The 22884-nt window shown below is 36.5% G+C and overlaps 1 protein-coding gene across 1 annotated transcript in view; it reads left to right on the top strand.

Annotated features, from left to right (window-relative positions):
- Positions 1-15135: 15135 nt before the first annotated feature.
- Positions 15136-22884, top strand: part of LOC140233790 (uncharacterized) — a 43218-nt gene continuing 35469 nt past the window's right edge. The window contains exons 1-6 of the mRNA XM_072313883.1: positions 15136-15266; positions 18103-18173; positions 19375-19434; positions 20074-20203; positions 21302-21514; positions 21924-22110. Coding sequence (XP_072169984.1) covers positions 15136-15266; positions 18103-18173; positions 19375-19434; positions 20074-20203; positions 21302-21514; positions 21924-22110 — 792 coding nt within the window. The remainder of the gene's footprint in view (positions 15267-18102; positions 18174-19374; positions 19435-20073; positions 20204-21301; positions 21515-21923; positions 22111-22884) is intronic.

The following is a 22884-nucleotide window of genomic DNA, read 5'->3' as shown; positions in this document are numbered from 1 at the left end:
TGCACCTAATCACAAGCCTTTAAAGTGAGGATTTTTTTTTTTTCTGATGAAAATCTTTTTTTTTTTTTGAAATATCAAATATCAAAAACTAAATATACCTTATTCATATTAGACGGGGCATCTTCACGTGTGCTTTAAAATTCCGACGTGTCAGTTTTCTGTAATAATAATATTCTTGTTTTATCACGGTGGTTGTTATAGCATACATCCCTGGGCAGATTTGCCACACCCACGTTTAATTGTGGTCAAGATTCGAGTATGTACCTTTTCTTTTCCCATGTCTGACATCTCGAAAGATTGAGGTATATATCCAAGGGTATCTATTGCGAGACAGGAAGGAAAATTCTACCTGACCTCGACAGGTTGATGGTATTTGATTAAAAATAACATAAACTTTACTTAGGCCTTTTTTTATCGCTGATTTTTTTTTCCTTGAAGGTGAGGACAACATCATTGGAAAGGTATGAAAGCCCTGGGTAAAAGTTGTGATTATAGGAAAAGGATACGAGTAGAAAACATGATAATTATGACAGTGATAATGATTACTTTGACACTAATGACAAATGAACGCAAGGACATTTATGCATTTTTCTCAATTCCTTATCATCTACTTATATTTCGATGGATTTATGCAGCATTATTTTTATAAAGGTTTGAAACCGCATGAAGTAACAAGAGAATCTATGCAAAATGAAAATATTTAAGTCTATCCTACTTATTGATATTGGATCTTATTATCATTACATTATGATGACTTATGTGAAGATTTGCTTTTGAATGTCATTGTCACTGCCATTAACATTATCATGATAGCTACATACACCATCTTGGTTTAAAGGGGAAATCGAGACCAAATATAAATTAGTCTGATAAAAAAAAGAGTTAATCTTACGAGTTCAACGGTAAAAATGTGACTGAAGTCGGACGAAAAATAAGGAAGTTATGACATTTTGAAGTTTGGCTAATTTCTGCAAAACAGTTCTTGTACAGTGGATATGAATATGAAAAAAAAATAGTAATGAGTGAGCTAACCATGTCATAACCTCACAATTTTCCATTGATCATGTACACAAAAAAAAAAAAAAATGACGAAAATTAAATGTTTCTGTCATTGCAGTCTGAAACATGATGTTATTCCTGGTTGAACTTCAGAATAGTGATCAGTTAGATATACCAGGATTTGAGCCCCGGGCATAATTGCATTTGAATAAAAAACTGGAAATTTCAAAACTTTATGCGCAAACTACATGGCAAGTTGTGAGGGAATGACATGCTCATTTTGTCATTTGCATATTCATATTGACTGTTCAAGAACTGCTTAATGAAAGATTAGCAAAACTTCCAAAAGTCATAACTTCCTCATTTTTCACCCGATTTCGAACAAAATTTTACCGTTGAACTCGTAATATTTTACTCAGTCTTATCAGACAAGACATTCAGACTAACTTATATTTGGACTGGATTTACTCTTTAATATTTTGCACTTTACACCGTAGTTCTCGATATAGTGTAAAGCTGGCAGAACTGTCCGTGGCTGCTATTTCCTCGGCTTGTATTACAGCAATATCGGAAGAGACTGTCATTGTAGTGTCTATGAATTCAGTAAACTGAAATGCATGGTTATTGAACGGCACGTCTGAGTCCACAAGTTTATTTTAAGCAAACACTATTAGCAGAAATATATATATTATTGTCAACAATATGAAAATTTTTAACGCTACATTATTACTATAGTCTTATGTTTTATAGCATACAACACGAGGATATTTAATTTGCCACTACTGTTGTATACCCTTGTTATAACCAATACCACGGAAATGTTAAGTCTGATATGATTATATTTCTACGAAATGTACCCAATAATATGAAATGATGTAGTCATATTACTATGTATCTTGTCATACAACTACGAGCCCATTGATGAAATGGTCATTATAGACTCATGTTAGTTAGGCTTATACTGCTAACGAGTGCAGCCATGTTAATACCAGTAAGTCATTTTATGTACCACTTCACAGCTCTGATGAAGGTCTTAAAAGACCGAAAGCTTGGGAATAAACTACATATACGTTAAACTAGCTACGTCCGTGAATGCCCTTATCTTCTCGCACTGTATGTATCCCATATATATATACATATATCACATTATATTATAGTGTGATAAAAACCTAAAATGGCATTAGGATAAAGCGATTTTAGTCTAATGCCATTTTAGGTTTTTATCACATTATAATATATATATATATATATATATATATATATATATATATATATATATATATATGTATATATATATACATATATATATATATATATATACATAAAAATAAATAATATGTTGTTTTATATAAATGTTACGCACACCTTACGTCGCGGTACCATAATGTTCATGTCAGAAGTCAGAAGGAATGGGAGGGGGCGAGGGGGGGGGGGGAGAAAGAGAGGGAGAGAGAAGTAGACAAAGATGGAGATGAAGAAAACCTATGCCGCGAATGAATTAAGCCATTTTGTGTTTGCACTTAGGCGGGTGGTAAATTGCCCCCGAAAGGCAACTCTCACGACAACGCACTGCGTATTGCAGTGTTTTTTTTTTTCTTATTGCGTTGTTTTGTTTGTTTCTTCGTTTGCTTTATATTTTGCCTTTGTCAGCTATGAGGTCTGCAGAGGAAAACATATTTCAAAGGCATAATTTACCATTTGCAGATGAAACAAAAACCCAGCATTAGTGCTTCAAAACAGTTCTAAAGTGTGAGTTAGGGATAGAAACAACCAATGTAAAAATTTGAATCAGTATAATCGATGTAAGTGTTGTTAAATATATAAAATGTGAACAATAGTTATAACAAAAGTGTCTCCAGACTAAACAGTCTACAGTTATGGTTTATTGAGGAAAAAAACAACAGTGATATCTCTTTATATTTTAGGCTTTATTGCGAAAATTTTATATGGTAGGAGGTTTTGTGATACAACTGACCTACACAATCATATGCATCAAATGTGATGTCTTAAACATTTTTAAAATCACTCCAAACAGCTCCCAAAGGTAAACAAACCTTTTACATGGTGGCGCACTGCTTATGATTGCAGCACGGTAACATGCTTAAAGGGATGGTACAGTATTGGTGGAGATGAGAATTGGGCTTTTAACTTTCTGCGAGATTAAAGAAAACACTTATGATATAGTGCAGAGCATACCATTTTAAGAGGAATTCAAAGTTTATTTGATGAAAATCGGGTTTGGAGTGACTGAAACATCCAAAAACAAAGTAAAACAAAGCGATCGTAATAAAGTGTAGGTCCCACACTTCATCAGAATCGCTTTTTTTTTTTTTTTGGATATCTCAGCCATTTCAAAACCAGTTTTCATCAAATAAACGTTGAATTCCTCATAGATACATGCTCTTTCATATTTCATTACAGGTTTCTCATTATCTCACCAAAAAAAAAAAAAAATGTTAGAAACTTGAATTTAGGTCTCAACCAATACTATACGGTCCCTAATAACATGAAATGTTTCGCATGTCCAAGCATTCTTATACATTAGAATTCGAAAGACAAGACAACGCGTAACTTGTACAGTATTCAACTTAAACTAGTTACTGATTTTCATCCAATAAGTTTAATTGTGATTAGATTTTCATGGCATGCCTCATTTTTATGTCCTTTACAGCCACTGTATCACAAAAATTAAGTGAATCGTCTTGCTCGCAACGTCTTGGCGTGGTCTATTCAACTCCTCGCTTAACTTCATTACCTTCATCACAGTGTGTAGGAATAGCATTTGTTTGATTTGTTTGCTTGTTTGATTTCATTTTCTTCAACATAATTCCATACATAAATCAAATTTCTATTTTTTTGCAATATCACAGAAAATATTAATATACGGAGTACAGTGTATAGGCCTACATATGATTCGAAGAACGAAAATAAATGAGTACGCTAATTCCATGAACAAAATGTATATCGCATTACCAAATTTGCAAATTAGATAAGAAATTATGCAGAAGGACTGCCACTGTAAGCGGTTGCTTGAACACGTTGCAGTCCAGAAAACGGTATGCTTACACCTATGTGCGATGTGTGACACCTCATGGTGATCCCTGCAGGATAGATATCAAATATTTTCATTCGGCTTTTTTGTTGTTGTTATTTTTCTTTTTTTTTTCTTTCTTTTTTACTGCGTCCGCTTCTTCTATATACTTCTTAGGCGATAACTCATAAAAACACATGCAAGTGACAGCAATGATAATGATACAGGATGATAGTCGTAAATATAGAAAGAAAAGAAAACTCTCAACAAATGACATGGGTGAATTGCCATATTCAAGCGAAACAAATGAAACCATACGTACACCTCTTACTCATTCGCACACGCTCGTACACATAATATATGATGAAAAACAAACAAAATTAAGGAGTTTTGTTGCGTGCACGAAGACAACCTGCAGGCTTGTGGACATGGCTCCATCTATTCCAGTCCTTGCAAATATGTCATGACGTCACAGAATCCACGCCCCCTGGTGTTCCGCCAGTGTGTGAGTTGTGACATACTACCCGAAATAGAATGAAGCATGGCGACAGTTGTGGCTGTTTTCTCGGTAGAGAAGCGCCCCTTCACTTCCAAATCGAGCCATTGACGACACGACATTCCACAGTTTCAGTTTCTCAAGGATAACAGCGGGAATTTCAACTTGTTTTCTGTTTGCATAGTTATGTTTTCACTTACCATAGTTTCATACAACAGCCTCGGGATGATTAAAAAAAGAAATCATGCAAAATAAAGTTTTGTTGAAATCGACAGCAGCGGCTTTTTGATTTCAAAAAGTTACGAGTTGCTTCTCTTCTTCTTTGTTACGATTGCAAGAGCCTGAAAAAAGAAATATTGATACAATACATTTGCAGCTCCAAGTGAATGTCTCAAAGTAGGCAACCAGTTAATCGATTTGTTGAAACGATAGTATATCTTTAGCTAAAGACTTGTAAGATAATTGATTGAATATAGGTAGCACATTTACGCGTGCGGCTTAATGTAAGTTATCATTACACTGAAAACACACTGGGCGCTATTGATTCCTAGTTTAACCAGCCGACGATTTGACTGAAATATCAGTAAGTGTAACCCGTTACACAAACCCGATTCTCATGGAATTGGTAAAGGCACATGTTATATGATACCACTGTTTAAATTCGAACAATACGGGAGCATTCCCCGAGGCGATTTATTTACGACACGCTGATCAGTTTACCAAACGGAATTCCTTGAACATGACCCTGCGTCGTGTTGACGAAAAACACACAGGGACGATCACCAATTTGTCGACATTGGGCATTCCATACAAGACCCTCGACGCACTGCAGCTACGACGTGCGCGCCACGGGGTCTAGTGCGAGTACACTGCATTATTCGACGCGCGCGAGAAGAAAATTCCTCTCCGCATCGCAGGGGGTGAGGATGACCCTTCGACGCAAAACCGCAGAGGTCACTAGGAACCACCAGGGTACCCAAGGGTCGGACCCTTTGTCACGTCATTGGTTTGTTCATGAGACTGTGCTGTAAAGGGATTATATAGATTTGGTTTTTGATACTTTTGATGAGATAATGAGAAATAAGTAAATATGAAATACGAAAAGGCATCTAATTCCAAGAGGATTTCAGCGTTTATTTGATGAAAATTGGTTTTGAGCATTCATAATAAAAGTTGGGACCCGCCTTTTATTACGATGGCTTTGTTTTACTTTGTTTTTGTTTGTTTGTTTTTTGATGTTTCAGCCATTCCAAAAACCAATTTTCATCAAATAAACGTTATTTTTTTTTTTTTTTTTTTACAATGGTACGCTTCTTGATTTCTCGCAAATAGATAATAGCCCAATTCTTTTTTTTTTGTTTTAGTTAATAGCCCAATTCTCATCTCCACCAGCACTTTACCATACCTTTAAAAGGGAATTCCAGGCCAGTTATATGTTAGTCCGATAAGAAGGGGTAAAATCGTACGAGTACAATAGTGAAAATTTCATTAATATCCGATAAAAAGGTAGGGAATTTATGGAATTATTAAGTTTCCCTAATTTCTGTATAACGGTTCTCGTACAGTTGCTGAATATGCATATGAGTGAGCTGATGATACCCTCACCTCATTATTTTTTTTTTGATCATGTACAACTAAAAATAACGACAAATCTTTTTCTTTTTTTTTCTGTTCTTGAATTTAAAACATAATGTAAATAACAATCAGATATATCAGGATTCGAGACCGGAGAACAAATTCGTTTGAATAATAACTGGAAATATCAAAATGTTATATACAATCTGTAAGGAAAGTTGTAAGAGAACGACATCATCACTTCACTATTTGCATATTCATATTGAAAGTTCAGGAACCTTTTTTTTTTTGGGGGGGGGGGGTGGGGAAATTAGCAAAATTTCAAAATGTCATAACTTCCTTATTTTTCATTCGATTTTGATCAAATTTTCATTGTTGCGCTAGGACAGTAACTGTTTTAGTCCTTCTTTTTCAGACTAATTTTTGACCGTACTGGAATTCCCTTTCAAGTGAATAATACTACTTAAAGGTACATCCTGGTTTCATCATTAACAGCATTTGAGTATATGAATATAAGAACGACCCAAGTCCATAGAAGATCATTTCGAGTAAACTAAAAAACAACTTCATATCTTTTTTATTTGTCCAATAATATTCTATTTAACTGTGATGGGAAGGCAACATTGTATATACAAATTAGAACATATGTTATTATGACAATTAACATTTACATTAATTGTGGAGAGGCCATTTTGTGTGGTGGACTTGGGTCGTTCTTTGATTCATATACATGATATTCTGCTATAGAGATGGGAGAAGGATGAGAGAGGGCGCTATTATATGAATGTAAGAATGACCCAAGTCCTTCATTCTTACATTAATATTAGATTTAACTCATTCATTTCAGGCACTTCCGGGGTTAATTAGGATTTATCATTTACACACAAGATGAGTCCATGCATAAGCTACAATATCCCATGTCAAACTAAATTTGGCCAAAAATTGGACTTGGGTCGTTTTTATATTCATATACTCATTTCTTCGGATCCCACTGCTTATATTAGTGCTAATAACGTTGCGCTTGTTCAGACAGATGCTAGAGATAATATGACAACAAAGTTTAGAACTTGACCGATTAAATAACAAAGCATCAAAGCGAAAACGCGTATGATTGCTCAAACATCTCGAAAATCTCAAATGTTTCGTGACAACGGACAAATGAATACCTCATGTTTTCTGCCACCAAGTGAATTAAAATAAAGCCCCTCTCCATCGGCAGCTACCTTTGTCTCTGAACTTTTTAGTACAATAACTAATCACTCCTGTCACCGAGCAAGTGCCTCCTCGTGTGCAGAGATCCGGCTCGTTCGACGGCGCGTAAATGTTTTGTCAGAATTGGCACGTAAACGCGGCGAGCGCACACATTGCATTCATTAATGGGCAGACGTACAGCGCTCGCGTGCGTAATTGGTGATAGCATACTGTCACGCACAATACAAATTATATGTAAAACAGCCTACTTAGCTTTACATAGTTTTGATTCTTTAAGTGACAAAAGCAACGAATAAAACGGTGAAAGGCGGCTAGACAGGGAGGCAGAATCAGAAACAAGGGACATAAGAAAAAACAAAAAGGCATTCATATTATGAAGTAAAGCAATAATTGAAAATTTGCAATTTTTAACAGTGTTTTAGGGAGAGAATAAGGCATCCGTGGAAATTATGGATTTCAATAACAGTTCAGATGCAACAAGAGTCCAACATATTGCTCAAGGTTCCATGGCATGTACTGAATATCTGTGTCGCAAAGTTTATCCCTTAGTATAATAAAGTTGGTGATGTATACACAATACACGAATTACAAAGATGTTCGTTAATCCGAATATTAGTATTCTGTGGCGTTATTCCAAAGATTCGTTATTCCGTAGGTTCGTTAATCCGAAAGTGATATAAAGTTTGTCATTCCGAAGGTTCCTTAGTCCGAAAATGACTTAAAGTTCGTTAACCCGAAAATGACATAAAGATGCGAAGTACCAAACCTCCGGAATTACGAACCTTGTTTCTTTTTCGGATAAACGAACCTTCGGACATGTCGGAATAACGAAGTGTAAACAGAAGGAACACCTATGTTACATAAAAACACCAATATCTTTGAAATGCCATATCAAGCAAAAGGAGGAAGAGAGCCTCGATTAGATTGTTGTTGTTGTGTTGTTGTTGTTATTGTTGTTGTTGTTGTTGTTGTTGTTGTTGTTGTTGTTGTTGTTTTTCTTTGTTTCTCTCTCTCTCTCATGACTTGACGATTTGCATCATAATGATGCAAGTAACCGTAAGAAATGTCCTGGCTCAAAATGTCATGAAATCGAGCCTGATATTATGAAGGTGACGGTAGTTATTAGTTAAATTAGCAATAATGATGATAATGAGTATAACAACAAGGACAGCAACAGTGATAGCGAAGATGATGAAAAATAATCAATGGCAGTATGGCAGTACACTGATAACGATAATAATGTCAGTATCTGAATGATGTTAGTAGTATGATATAGTATAAACAATTTTCATTATGACGTTGATCGTGTTGTATCATTATTATTATGATAATCATAATCATAATCATAATCACTACCTTTACAACCATGAATGCAATTATTAATACTATTGTTTTTTATATGTTTATATTTCGTTACCATTAAGGGTCATTAAAATGTCATTGATCTCAATGGCTAACCCCCCCCCCCCCCAACACACACACACACGCCTCTTTGCCCACCGTGCTCTGTGTCAGAGGTGGATGATCTTCTAGTAAAGGTACGCACCGTTGATTCGAGGTATAGGATGTACGCTATCGTGACCCTACGGAGATAATAGTCCGTGCCTTGCTGAAATAGTCTCCAGCTTGTAGAGTGCGAGTCTCGTTTCAGCAGGGCGCGACGGGGCGTCCGCCCGTGACGACTGGTGTGTTCCTCGAGGGTCAAAGAGAGTTTGTCAGATGGACTGGACTCAATACCAGTCAGGTTGTCATTCTGACGAGTATAATGGCAGTGTGCGCGAGCCCCAGTGTATTGAGATGCAAATCCACAACACAGTCAAGTTGACTTTCCGAAAAAAAAAAGTTAGACGGACACAATGTTCGAAGGTTTCCTCAAAAGTAAAATAAGATAAGAAGTAGGCCCTATGACATGACATATAAAATTTTGACGTGCTGCGTCGATATAGGATATAGAATAGTGTAAATTATGCCAAATTGAATATGATGTCTCCATCGCTATAATGTATACAAGATTTGTTTCTTTTAGCCTTTTTCTGGCGGTGTTTTCCTGGACCACAGTTGTACAAATTACGGTACGATTAGTTGAGATGTGGTATTTTATTTCTCCGCTACCCCTCAAGAGCTGTACGAGTATTCCTATAATAATTATAAAAATGTACGCATAAACATAAAAATGAAATCAATTATTGGTCATCTTTTACATTGTATAGTGCAATATCTTCTTTCTCTATGAAATATTTAATCACTCATTTCTCTCTGTACAAATTAGATTTAAGATCGAAGCTGCTGATCTACATTTTTAACAAACAGGTTGAAATATTAAAGGAACCACTGGTAATTGCACTGAGCAGCGACACTACCACAGGCTATCCTTTGTTGCAGGCAGTAACACGATGAACTTGGAACAAATACCCAGGCTCTGAAATTCCGAAATTGTTATATCAAGTATAGTCCAAGACAGACAAGGCTAATTGAATGAGGTGACATTGTGGTATGAAAAATTTGTATCATTATTTTGTCTCACTCTGTACAATGAATTTATAAGATCATAACTGCTGGTCTATATTTCAAAAATTTCATTCATAACACATCTTCACCCGTCTGCTTAAGTAATACCTTGCTTTTATTTACCTTCTTTCTCTTTAGTTTCTCATTACTAATTCACATTATATCATCTGTTGTACTTCTACTTCTAATTCTACGGTGCTTCTCATCAAAGCCTGTTCACCAACTGTTCAATTAGTCTATGGGTTTGCTTTGTTCGCATTTGCTTGCCGGATTTTATTTTGTTGTTGTTGGTTTTTGTTTATTTGCTCCCACACCCTCAATAACTAGTTTGTTTACCTGGCGTTGCACGTATATTCTTGCACATCCCTTAACGATGTATTTTATTACAGGTTTTCGCACCTCCATAAAATATATCTACAGTGTATATATCACGATTCTCGGTTCTCACAACACACTTACATGTAATTCCATTCACCAAAGATATGAAAATATATTGAGCCATGCCAGTTCTTATGAATATCATGCGCAATAGCGTAATAACGACAAAGTGTGGATAGAATTGGACCTGGCAGCTGCCTGGTACTGAATAACCCATGCAACAGTCGTATGCCCAAGACAAGTCGAAACTGTCCGCCAAATATGAATATACTATGCAGGGGCGGATCCAGGAATTCTCTAAAGAGGGGGCGCCTTTACAAAATTAAAGGGGGCGCAAGCACCCTCCCCCCCCCCCATTTTTTCTTTTTATTTCTTGTGTTTTTACCCCCCCCCCCCAAAAAAAAAAAAAAAGAAAAAAAAGAAAAGAAAACTAATGGGACGCCCGGTGTGGTCCTCCCTGGATCCACCACTGCTATGCTATACACTGGGGCGAGAATAGAGACCTACTCAAAATCATGCACACAAATGAGAAAAATCCATATACAAAATGTATATCATACTGAGAATCTCATTCCGGTAAAAATCGCTCATTTCTCGAATGAGACACTGGATGAACTCTTGACACGTTATCATACTCGTCGTCTGTAATGTTATATATTCACCAATTTGCACTGACTCCGTGCGTCAAATTTTAGCACGTTCCCACACGTATCAGTTGAACACTCGGGAAGAGTGAATGGAATAACTGTTTGTCTGGTGTTGCGTTGTTGTTGTTTTTTTTTCTCTCTCTCTCTCCCTCTTTTTTTCCCATCCTGTTCCTAACATGCAAAACATTATCAAAAATTGTGTATCCCAGTGTTATCTCAGCGCTCTCCATAGTCCCCACACTGTGCTACATTGCCACAGTGACCTCTATCACAGGACTATATTGATGTTTATAGACGAAGGAGATTTTGTGCTGATTACAGTTATTAAACAAAGAAAGAATCACAACTCTGGAAAATATCATAATCGACAAATCATCAATATTGATGCAGATACGAAGAGATAGTAAGGTTTAACAATCAAAATCCGATGGTAGTGCAATGAAAAGTTGCAGATAAAACACTTAACAAATCACAGGGAATTGTATCGGACTATGTTGTATCCGTAGTAGATAAACTGTATATTCCCTTTTCCTGCTTGTCAAGCATAACCAATAATCATAATTTTGGGGGTTTTTTTCAGTCTTCTCATCTCTCTGCCTCATTCATTAATGAGGATATCATCCGTCAATAATCCCAACTCATTTTCCGCCCAATTCAGGCATGTAGGTATTAGGGGAGAATCAATGTATAGAATAAGTTATGCGTTTCGATAAGATATGGGTGTGTACATGAAATCTCGATCACACAATTGGCACATCCCAACACACCCAACTCCGTGCGTGCTCCGTACGCAGGTCAGGCTTAAGACCACACCATTGAGCAGTAATACATGTAGTGCATGTTCTTTTCGCTCGCGCGCTTCACGGCGCGATTTGGATTATTGCATTTAGCAGAGGTGTGCACCTGCGCGGCCCCTTGCTGGTTTCTAGGCGGGGTCCATAATTATCTACAGCATCAGCGAATCACCAGGTTCCTACGAGGTGTTGCTTCGACCTAAAGAAAGTTTTCAGAAATGCAGGTGCCAACATATCTTCAGTCCTCATGAATAAAAGTGTAGCAGGGATGAGAATGGCGAGGCAAAAGGGCAAACAAGTACGACGATCCAGCGAAATTAGATGCCACATTGTTGTCGATAGTGACAGAATATGTGGGAGAGTGTTGTGTATGAAACACTTAGGTGTGAAAGGGGCGTTGGCTGTTAAATTACCCCATGTGATATTTGTTTGACATGAATTATAAACACATATTATTATCATACTATGCAGTCAGCTCGCCTAAGTCGAATTCAAACAAAACGGAGAACTTCTTCAACTTTCAACATGGAATACTCATTACATGTTTATATCCACGTGTATAGTCACACCTGCCTGAATCCGGGTACATTTTTTCTTCGAATCAGCCAAATTTCGATTTGTGCGAGAACGATTTTTACAGGCAAGGCTGTCTGTAGGCCTGTTATAATTATGTTTTCTTGTCACTCTTTCATTTCCGAATAAACTTTCATATCATCCTGACTATGGGTAGGACACCATGTATCACAGTGTGTTACAAGTGACCTAGCTTATTGGTCTAGATGAGGCAGTTTGATCACCCGAAATGAAATATAAGAAGAGATAAAGTACCGTTGAAATTATGTGTGCATTTATTAAAGTGTAATCAAGTCTTCAAATCATACATCCGGTCGTACAATATAATAGTCTTCCGAGCTCAGAGCTTAAACATATCTCGCAGATTAAATGACTGTTATCCCATATATCAAATACTAACAACCTCCTGCATGACACCATGTGATTGTGATTCGGTTCTTGTGCAACCTTTTGAGGACATGTCATCACGTGTTTTGTCAGTGATTTTCACCAAAATAATTTGCACTCAGCCAATCAGATGCAATTAAAAAAAATTGTCAGCGACTGGCATTAAGTTTCATAAAATCATGCTCAGGTAAATTACCATCTCTAGTTTGCTCCTAGACAAGGTGTAGGTTGATTGTGAGCGTAAACTTGCTAGGGGTGGTTCCTGTGGTTGAATTAATGGTTGTCAACTTCATCTGTTTGAGATAGAAGAGAGAGGAGAGAGCTTGAGAACAAAAAAAAAAAAAAAAAGGTGTCGTTTTGTGTAATTAAAGCCATCATCTGCGAACTTTTAATAAGAGATCCCAAAGCAGGAATTCCATGAAATGTTCTGTATTGGTGGAAAGACAACATCCATTCCTTGCCTTTTTATATTTTAGAGTTTCAAATGGCCTTAAATCATTGTTTTCTTTTCAGACAATATATCTAAGACTTCTATCTTATATCTATAAGTGGGTAATATGCGTGTCCTCAACGATGTTGAGATCGTAGAAGACAAGGCATACTATAGAAACAAAATATTGTCAATGTGACTCAAGATAAGCAAATGTATTCGTTTGCTGCAGCGGCTGATTAAGTCTTCTTACATCTCACACTATTACTCTGTAATTTATCAACAAATATTTGCTTCAACATTCGAACCTGTTTGGCGACAGCCATTACGCTATACACGCGCGCGCACACACACACACACACACACACACACACACACACACACACACACACAGAACATTAGTCATTTGTATGAATATACACTACTTTACATATTCTTCCCGCATGATAACTTTCAATAGATGGATGTAATAAAAACAATGATGCCACTTAGATACCAAAACTAGTCTTTATTTATCCTGAAATGTAGTTATGCAAGCACATGGAAATGTGTGCTTATCTTTTTCATGTGCGTGCATTTTACCATTTACCATGAATTCAGACTAGCAGTGCCCAGCTGAGGGCATTCCATCATGAATTATTAATATAGCATCCATGTGCCCTGTAGTAAGAGACCAGATGCCTGGTCAGCAGAGCTCTGAAAAGGTGATATTCATGTCCATTGTTTACGAGTCACTGTATTAAAGCACACACTCACATAACGCAACGCATCACTGGTTCTTGTGTAAAGTTCTGGTTGTGTACAGAGGGTCAAAATTTGGCCAAAATCTAGAAACTAACTTTAAATTAATCATTGATTTAATCAAACTACTTCAGCCTTTCACATTCAAATCACCTCCAAATAAAATGTACAGTAATCAGCTGTTACTCATATCAATGACAGTGTTATCTGATAGATAGTTCTGGGATCAAAAGTGGAAAATGTTTTTTGTAACACCTAGTATCTGTGTTAATGTGTACCAGTATTTTGTAAAATTATTAAACAAACACAATTTTGAAATCCCTACGTGCTTATACAGCGTCTTCCCTATATCCAATTGCTATATCAGTATATTGATATAGCAATTAAATCATATTATCTATTTCCCACTTAAACCATTGATACGTAAAAGGATAAACGATATTTTCGCTCGTTCTGAATTATTTTTTTATTTGTAAATACTATGAAGACACATTGCATGTCCAAATAATTCATATATAATATGAACAAATAATAAAATAAATAATCAAATTCAAACTTTATACTATAGCCTTGCAATTTTTCAAATACATTAACCTACCTTGCACCTGTAACTATTGCGCTATCACTAGCTGCCACGTTTGAGAGTGCGTGTGTCTATAAAAAGTATTATTGGTTTGGTTTGGTTTATTTCTGCATTTTCTTTCTCCAAATACAATAACAAATGAAAAGAAAGTGATGCAGAGCATGACGACAAAAAGGAGAGTATAACATACAAATCAATATAAATTATCAATATCAATATCAAATCAATTATCATACCAGAATCCATGCGCCAACGGCAACATTGAGGTTGACGGATATTACTCATGTTAAATCATTGTACAGAGAGACATTGAACAAAATTCTGACCACTACAAACTATTAATTACTCATCAACCCACAAAAGCCATTTATAACCGGAAACTATAGTGTGCAAAATTGATTTCCCTATATGCACTTATAAAGTGTGAGAGGCAGTGGGTTAAAAAGAACGTTCCAAGGGAAGACCCTTAGGACACTGTGGTCTAATATGGTCGACCGCGGTGTACCGAGTGATCTAACTGGAGCTACCTGTTCCGCTTAGCGGGAAGATCGCCTACTTAACCATACCCCACGAGAACCAGACGGGGCTTGATTAGGTTATATCTCTGTAAGTGGAAGTCAAGGAAATAGGGTCAATGGTCATTTCTATCCTGACATTAACTGTGCAGTCCAATCTATACCTGATGATTCACTGCATGCAGGTAATATTGGTGACCTACTGAACTAAAATGATAACGATTTATTTTTTCTTTGATATGGAAGCATTGTGGCGTATAGTGAATATGGTCCTGCGTCTTTACCGAAATGACCGAGAGTTCCAATCCTACCTATCCGTAGACATGATGTTTCTGTCCCCCTCATCCCATGAGTGTCAATGCTGGGGCAATAAGCACATTGGCGATGTTCTCTGTGGGTATAATAATGCTGAAGCTAAAGAAAATTTTCTGGACAAACAGTATGATTTTATCACAACTGTGATGCAATTATCACCATTACTGTCATTATCATTATCATTATCATTATCTTTATCATTATCTTTATCATTGTAACCATTGCTTTATTACGCCATCATCATCCATCCGTGACTGTAGAGATGTTTTTACCTGCTGCAACCATTTATGTGGAAGAAAAATAATGATAATATTCTACTTTGTCTGTCATATCTTATTGAATCTAAATGAATTGAATTGAAATCATCTGACAGAAGAATTCTGGGTTTCTATGTTCGTGTAATGACGCAACTCTGTAGGAAATTAAAAGCTATACAATACACTTTCGTTTCGACTACTACCTCAAATACTTTGGGCTTGTATTGAAGTTGATTTTGTATGAAGCAGTTATAAAATAGGGCCTACAGCATAATGATGCAGACCAGCCAGGGTGATGGACGCTAAGACGGGATTACCTTTAAAGTCAGCTGATGTGGCGAATGTCTCCTCTTTATTAGATTCACGCAGGTTTTTCGCCGGAAAAGGTAACCACACTCTCAACGCAGGAATTACCGGGGAGCTTTCTCCTCTCTGCATGCTTAAGGTCTGGAGATAGTCGCGGTACCACCACGACTTTAATGGAATCGTCACAGGAAAGCTGATGTTCACCTTCCAACTTTCTCAAGGCCAAACTAAACTCTGCTTTCTGGTCTTGAAAAAAAAAATCCAAACCAGATGGAATGTATTCACCGCAATCATCTCTATAGGTAATATAGGATAATACTCTAACCTTCACATGCGGTTCCGTCAAACTTGAACTTGAAGAAAATAGAAATAGGAGACGAATAATCAACAGGCTTTTGTTGAGATGAGAGAGAATAGTTTTGAGTGACAATTGCCTTGCCTTAGATGGTTTTCTACATGCATATTAGTTTCAAGAAGAAATGCATTGATGGATTCAAACTAATCAGTATAGCTACTAATCTGCACAACATGGAAATACGCTTGAAACGGTGAACAATAAAAGTCTTCTCCATATAAACGAAAGGCGTTTGAGAATCATGGGTTTTTAATGCCGTAGCTCACCTGGTGTTCAATAGATGGAAAAAAAAAAATCTGCAAAAGCAAGCAATTCTACAAGTCACTAGCGAGATTCGATCAGCAGGAGTTGTAGTCTCTGGTCCTCCTTACGGTGAATGTACGTTAGCTCATATTTCATGGATAACGCCGTAGATAATACAAAGGGTGTGAAGTACACTATACTCCTGACAAGTAAACATACAAAATAAAGGACAGAGGTTGTAAATATGCGAATTTAATGTGAAAAAAAACCAACCCTGCTAATGTTTCACCTTGAATAGACGTCGTCGGAACAAAAATAGCATTACTGTTGAAGTCTCCCAGTCATCACACTAACCACTCAGCCCCATAATCACGTATTCCGAAATAACTGGCGCTTTGGCGAAAGACAGAATCATAATGACCAGTAGGGGGAACGTGGTCTAGTAGGAAATCGACGAAAGCGACCTGTCTCGAAGGAATCTATCACGATCGATTTGGGCAGCGGCTATGAACCACCTGCAAATGCACATTGGTGGCATACTTTCACGTTGCGTACGGAGACACACGAGTCAGAATAAAACGATTGGTTGTATGGTGGGAATACAGGAACAACGGAACATTTTAACGCAGTACCATAGCATAATATTAAAAAAAAAAAAAAAGCAAAATGGGGGAGGGAGAGGGATTTTTTCCTCTTTATGTATGCATGAGAGTTGATATGAGCAACCACTTAAAGGGATAGTTTTGGTTGAGACGGGGATTCAGATTTTAAGAGGTCTCTAAGACCCACCTTTTATTACGAACACTTTGTTTTGACTTTGTTTTTGATATTGCAGCCATTTCAAAACTGATTGTAATCAAAATAACTTTTAATTTCTCTTAGAATTGATGTTCATTTAATGTTTCATAAAAATGGTCTGTAATTGTCTTAAAAAGAGATAAAACCTGAATTCCCATTTCAATCAAAATTATGTTATCTCTTTACCTGGTGTGCTTAACGTAATTGACTGCCGTTTGATGAGTAGATTATTCACCAGTGTGCTCTCTCTCTCTCTCTCTCTCTCTCTCTCTACTTTCTCTTTTCATTTTGCTCGTGGTCAGGTTTTGTTTGCTAGGCCTGGCCACTTGAATTATGGGCAATAGTAAAGTCGATATGGATCACATTGGTTTTTATGGCGTTTTTTTTTCCTTTTGTTACTACTGGAATGATACATATAGTTCGTAAATACTGAGACAAACCATCTTTATCATATTCTATTCATGAGACGAAAGAAGATGGCTGTGACGGTATATAATACATGCACAATAAAGAGTATGTTACTGTGTTACTATGGTATAAAAAGATAGATTGCATTAAGAAATTAATTACAAATGTATGAAAAACCTATTGAATGTTTTCATATGTTACAAGTGTCTGTAATGTCTGAAAAGAGCTACATATTTTCACGAACAAAAGATTTGATTCTTGGAAAAATATACATGTATTATGCTGGTTGATGTATTTTGGAAGGTGTGTTCATATGGATACAATACATCTCCATGTTTATGCGTCTTTTTTATCACGTCTTAGGAAACAAAGTAGAGAAAATAAAAAAAAACCCGTCTCCGTTGAGATTATCGAGTTTAATATCATGTATGAATCCATTTACGGTTATAAAAATATTCAAAAAAGCAAATTATCTGTTACTCAAAACTTGAAATTTAAAAATCTTGCTACCTAAAAAATCACCTTTTTTTTTCTTTTGTTTTCTCACATAGGTGCTGTCTAAGGCGCTGGATCGTCTTTTTATCAGTATTCACAGTTTTAAGGATAGACCAAAGTAAAGCACGTAAGTATACGTTTGTGGCATTGTTATTTTCTCGTTAGTTCCTTATACATTATACTGCCTTGGTTACAGATTTCCTTGATAAGCACGTTCTTATTGGTTCTAAAGAGTTTCAAACGTCAAATTAGATATTTACATCGAAACAGAGATATAATAAAACAAAGTCATTTACATAGTGTATCACTGCCGTGGTGCAGTCGATATATAGGACTTTCATTGTCAACAGGTTCGGGGTTCGAATGCTCTACAAGCATTGTCTTTGTAGTGGGTCCCTGTTTTTCACACAGTGCATATTGACAATTCTTTCATTTTCGTTACTTCTGCAACAATTGCAATGTATTGATACTATTAGTTTTTCTCATTATTGTTGGTTTCTTTGTACGAATTTACATACATTGTTTCTGTCACTCAAGAAAGTGAGATTTATGTCTGTATGATTTTATTGTGGAAACACGAATAAATTCGAACTTGAACGAACTTGAACTTCTGATTGATGCCATCATACCAGATAGACAAGATATTTTGCCCAGAATGTTCCCGTATGATCCAGGTGTATCAATGAGTTACGTAGCTGTTAGTAATGATGATAATGATGATAATAAAAAAATAGATATTAATGACAATATTAATTTAGTGTTATTGAAATGATTATTATTATATCATAATGCTATTGTATTGATATCATTATAATTGTTATGATTATTATTATTATTATTATTATTATTATTATTATTATTATTATCATTATTATTATTATTATTATTATTATTATTATTATTATTATTATTATTAAAAATAGTATTACTATATCAATTAATCAATGATGGAGTACCAAGACTGAGGAACATCAAAATTAGAGGGTAACCTGCTCCAAAAGGAACGCACGAGGAGGGATTCGACACCGTGACTTTTCTGGAGTGGAAGTTTTGCGCATGCAGATGTCCCAGTTATGTGTGCATAATGTGTGTGTGTGTGTGTGTGTGTGTGTGTGTGTGTGTGTGTGTGTGTCTGTGTCTGTGTGTCTGTGTGTCTGTGTAGCTGTTTTTGTGTGAGTACATCCGCGAAGCAAGGTATATTGGATATCCAATTGTTTACCGTCACATCGGACGTAACAAGTGCGGAATCTGGTCCTGGCCTATTTCTTATCACCAATAATTGCTTTTTCTCTTTTCTTTTCATTGCCGTTCTTTTTTTTTTCTTCCAGAAATTACCAGCACAGTAGAATGTCCAGGAGATTTAGTGGTAGAAGAAAACGATTTACCAGGTAGGTAGAACTGCCCCTCCCCCTTGAATTCCCTGTTCTGTCCGTTTTTTTTTTTTTTTCTGTTCAATTCGCTATTGATACAGTTAATGTTTCGTTTTCATTATCAACTATTGTTAACATCACTATAATTGCTATCATTGAAATTGCATATATGCAATTTCATTCAAATTTTATTTCAAACATCACGCAAATTGCAAAAAGAGCCCAAATAATAAAAAAATATACGAAAATACATTTGAAAGTATTATAACTGAATTCTGTTCATTGATCGCAGTTTATTGTTTGTATTTATATTTGCTGCAAAAGCGAATTCTTATCGTAACATTATTCCAACAAAGCGTAGAAGCAGAAATACTTACAAAGAAACAAAACCCCTCCAAAAGTCCACTTGGATATTTTTTAGTAGAGCTCTAATATGTGAGAAAGAAGAAAACAAGCTAAAGATAAAACGTACTCGTAAGCATGTTCGAATCCCCTATTAATGCGTACTACGTTAAGATTTGATATGTCGTTGCTGTACACTTTCACACCCCCATAATGCAAACAAACAGACAATAAAATACAAAGCGAATATCCTGTCATGTTTGAATAACTGTTATTACGAGATTTTCCTTTCTTCTTAAATGATTCTCATCCGAGGCTGGGACATCATTCGCATGTTCCAGCTGGACGCAGCCTCTTTTGACGGGGTGAGAGTTGTGTCGGGGTCAGATAGAGTTCAAACTGCATACAGGCTCCTCAAGAACCATGACATCACACAGCCAACGAGGTAAAGTGGGATAAATCAGTAGGTGATGCTCGTTATTTAGGAAGGTTCGTTATTCCGAAACACATAAATTCCCTATACACATTTGTTGTTAAAAAGAAAATGAAAAAATGATTCGTAAATCTTAGCATTTGTTACCTTATTCCGAAGGTTCGTTGTTCCGAAATTGAAATATGCTTCGTTATTCCAAAGATTGACCTTTTAATGCAAAAATGAAGTGAGGTTCGATGTTTAAAAGGTTCGTTGATCAGAAAAGGAAATAAGGTTGACTATTCAAAAGGTTCGTTAATCCGAATATAGAATGTAGATGTGTAATAAAGAACCTTCGGAATTTCTCTTAAATTGTTGGAACTGATTGACAATTGCAGCTCTACAACGACGTAATGCCAATGTGAGGCAATTGTCAGCCATTGCAATAAAATAAAAAACAACTCAACGGCACTAACATAATGCATATTTATTAGCAAAGGCCTTTTTGAAGGGCAATTTTGACAACTCTTTGATTCAATTATAAGGAATAAATACATGAATGAGGAATAGAGAAAAGAATTGGATAAAAAAAAATCTACGAAAGTATGTTTTTATTTTGTTGGTATTCTTATGTGTTTCTTATTTTAGTATGTGTATATGTGTATGAGTTTGTGTGTTTTGCAAGATTGATAGATTTTGCCAATAGTTCTGCTAATCGTCGGAATTGTTTAAAACTGGGGACAGTGTAGCATAGTGGATTCATCTGGACTCCCAATCGGAGGACCATTCCCGCCGAGTGCTTACGTCCTTGGACGAGATGTTTTTTACCCATTATGTCCCTCTCGACCCAGGTATATAAATGGGTACCTGACAACGCTAGGGTAATAGTAATGACAGAGCCTTCTGGTAGAGCAGTAGCAACACTGAAGAGACTACTCTGGATAAAGAAGACCTTATTATTATTACCATTATTGTTATAACTGATAAAGTCAGATTTATCCTGATTTTGTGAGAGGGTGTTGTGAGCGTCGTCGTTGTTGTTGTTTTATGCTGTTATTTTAATCATCTCTTTCTAGGCATTCATCAAACCAGTTTCTAATCGTCTTATTGTTAATCCTATGCCCTCTATAGACAGCAGTTCCCACAGGGTCTCCCAGAGGTCTTCTCTTTCGTCTCCACGTTCAAGCTCACGGATCGTACGGGCATGGACGAGGATTGGTTCCTGTGGCTCATCCGGGATCGGGCCGGCTCGCCCCAGGTTGGAATCCGCCTCATCGGCTCGGAGAAGACCCTGCAGTTCATCTATGTAAATGAGCTAGGTCAGCTGGAGAATGTGCGATTCCAGTGAGTTTAACTGATGATCATAAGGGCACATTCTTAATGCCCATTTGTACACTTTATGCAAACCATCTTATATCATCCAATCATGGCTTCAAACACAGCATTCATAAGTTTTCATACCCTCACAAATAAACATCAACGATGCCAGATTTATAGATGATCATATAAGACGCAAATGTGTAACTTTTGGCCATTATATTACGTTGTGCTTTACCCTTAATTCCTTTTCTTCTTGTTTGTTTCTATTGAATACACTAACGAATATCTTGACCCATTTTGTACGGGAACCTGGTGTCCTGTGTACTAAGTCTATGGACATTTCAGAATTCAGTATGGAACGGGTTAAATTTGACATCAGATAAACTTAATCATCATGCTCCTGCTTCTGTAATTCCTGTCTGGTCAATAATAGGAATGCCATGCAGCTTTTCGACAAGAACTGGCACAAACTTCACGTGGCCGTGGGCGAGAACACTCTGGACGTGTTCATCGACTGCCAGCGTATCGGGTCGGCCCCGCTGTCGAACAGGGGAGTCGTCGACATCAATGGGGAAACGACCATCGGAAGGCGGGTTGGTTCAGGCGGAGGTCCAGTGCAGGTATGACAGAAAACTAGAGTAAGGGATTAGCATACAGATACATTGATAGCTTGTACACAGATAGATAGATAGATAGATAGATAGATAGATAGATAGACAGACAGATAGACAGACAGACAGACAGACAGACAAACAGACAGATAGATAAATAGACAGACAGACAGACAGACAGATAGATAGGTCGACAGACAGACAGGCATGTAGATAGATAGGTATGATATAGATAGATAGTTATATAACTGGAGATGTGTGGATAGATAAACGGTCAAACAGAAAGGAAGAGAGATAGTATAGGTACGCATAACAGATATATGACATCAATGTCATTGACATTGCCCCTACCTTAATAACTGAGTTATGAATAGATACTACAGTTCATTTTGTTCAAACAAACATATCGGAAGACAAGAAAACATACCCATGTCAACCTCATCGAAATCCTCTTTTCGTCCAAAGAGAACGTACACATGAAAACACTGTGTGACGAACATTCGATAAGCTGTGTGATCATTAGGGACCTTTTAGGATTAAAATTACAACAACAAAAAAAGTCTTTGGAATAGTATGCTCAAGTTTACTGTTCAGTCACGCGGATGACAATGGTGTCATTCTTCAGTTCATGCAGAGGTTGTGCATGGCTTCGTGATGTGCAATAAAACTTTTACTGTCCTTGACTTGTTTGTAAAATTGTCATTCTAATGGATCATCTGCTGAACAATCACCAATTGTACGAGCAGTGTTCTTTGCACGCTTTATTTTTGTTTTGTTTTGTAT

This window comes from Diadema setosum, chromosome 10, assembly GCF_964275005.1.
Source record: "Diadema setosum chromosome 10, eeDiaSeto1, whole genome shotgun sequence".
Lineage (NCBI taxonomy): Eukaryota > Metazoa > Echinodermata > Echinoidea > Diadematoida > Diadematidae > Diadema > Diadema setosum.
This window is presented reverse-complemented; position numbering and strand designations above follow the sequence as displayed.